The sequence below is a fragment of the Solanum tuberosum genome, unplaced genomic scaffold (assembly GCF_000226075.1).
Source record: "Solanum tuberosum cultivar DM 1-3 516 R44 unplaced genomic scaffold, SolTub_3.0 scf00299, whole genome shotgun sequence".
NCBI classification, from domain to species: domain Eukaryota; kingdom Viridiplantae; phylum Streptophyta; class Magnoliopsida; order Solanales; family Solanaceae; genus Solanum; species Solanum tuberosum.
The window spans coordinates 233,284-234,367 of NW_006239224.1; the positions used below are offsets into that span (position 1 = coordinate 233,284).

Consider the following 1,084-nt stretch of genomic DNA (forward strand, 5'->3'; position numbering starts at 1 on the left):
ATTAAAGTTCGTTTAGAAACTATTTTCAAAAAACAATTACCAAACGCATTCAAGAGTTCGTTTGGCCATTCTATTTATTGATTTCATACTCACGTTCTTACCTAACACGTCGAGCAAGAATGAACGACCTGAAATTTAAACACCATTACAAACCCCGTAACTTTGGCTTAGACCATGTATGTGTTTAAGAAATTACTAACCGTGCAAACAATAGGTTTCAAATCAAGTAAATTAGACGGGATGTGGTAGAATTTTGAGTCCAAATCCATATAGAGTTCAAATCCTAGATTCACCTCTGACCAAAGGCACATAGGTAGGGGGCCATTATCCAAACACAACCATTGTATTACTACTACAACAAGAGTAATATATTAAGCATGTTTCTTAGGAATATTCAAGCTATCAATAAATAGATTTCAGTTACTTCCACTTCCAGATAGTGTACATATTTTCTTATAAACTGATTTTACTACAAGCTCACTAAACCTAATTGTGACTATATTCCAAAAAATCACAAGGGCGAGTAAGGTGTGTGAAAGAATAAAACTAGATGACAAGATATTACACATCTAATTCTACTATAAGCTAAATTGTCTTGGGTCAAAAAAGTACATTAATATTCAGGGAGGAAAATTTGTACTATCTGGAAGTTAGTTTTCTCGAGGTAGCTTTGACTGTGGTTTCATACTTGCTCTCCGAGCTACATCCCATGCCTTTTGGGGGATCGAGACACCAGCCTGAGATGCAAAAAATGACTCGTACCCAGGTGAATCAAAGGCAAAACCAGTATGTTTTGATTTCTGTCCGGGAAGTTGTCTAATTGCGTAACTCCTTGCTTCTTCAGGTGTAAGATCATTTCCAATCTCTAGTAACCCCATCCTACTATCAATTTCATGCCTATGAATTTCCTGAACGATCTGATAATCATAAGGGAAAAACCATCTTTGAACCCTGGAAAAAGCAACTAGTAATGTTAGGCAAAAGCAAGACTATCAATTTTCAATTGTTTTATAAAACAAAAAATTAACATATTAAAAGCAAGAGCATATAAGGGATTTGGAAGGGGGGGGGGGGGGGGGGGAGG

General features: G+C 36.3%; 1 protein-coding gene across 1 annotated transcript in view; it reads right to left on the reverse strand.

Moving 5' to 3' along the window:
- Positions 1-364: 364 nt before the first annotated feature.
- LOC102585532 (phospholipid-transporting ATPase 3-like) overlaps positions 365-1,084 on the reverse strand; it is a 34,673-nt gene continuing 33,953 nt past the window's right edge. The window contains exon 27 of the mRNA XM_006359516.2: positions 365-951. Coding sequence (XP_006359578.1) covers positions 651-951 — 301 coding nt within the window. The 3' untranslated portion in view covers positions 365-650. The remainder of the gene's footprint in view (positions 952-1,084) is intronic.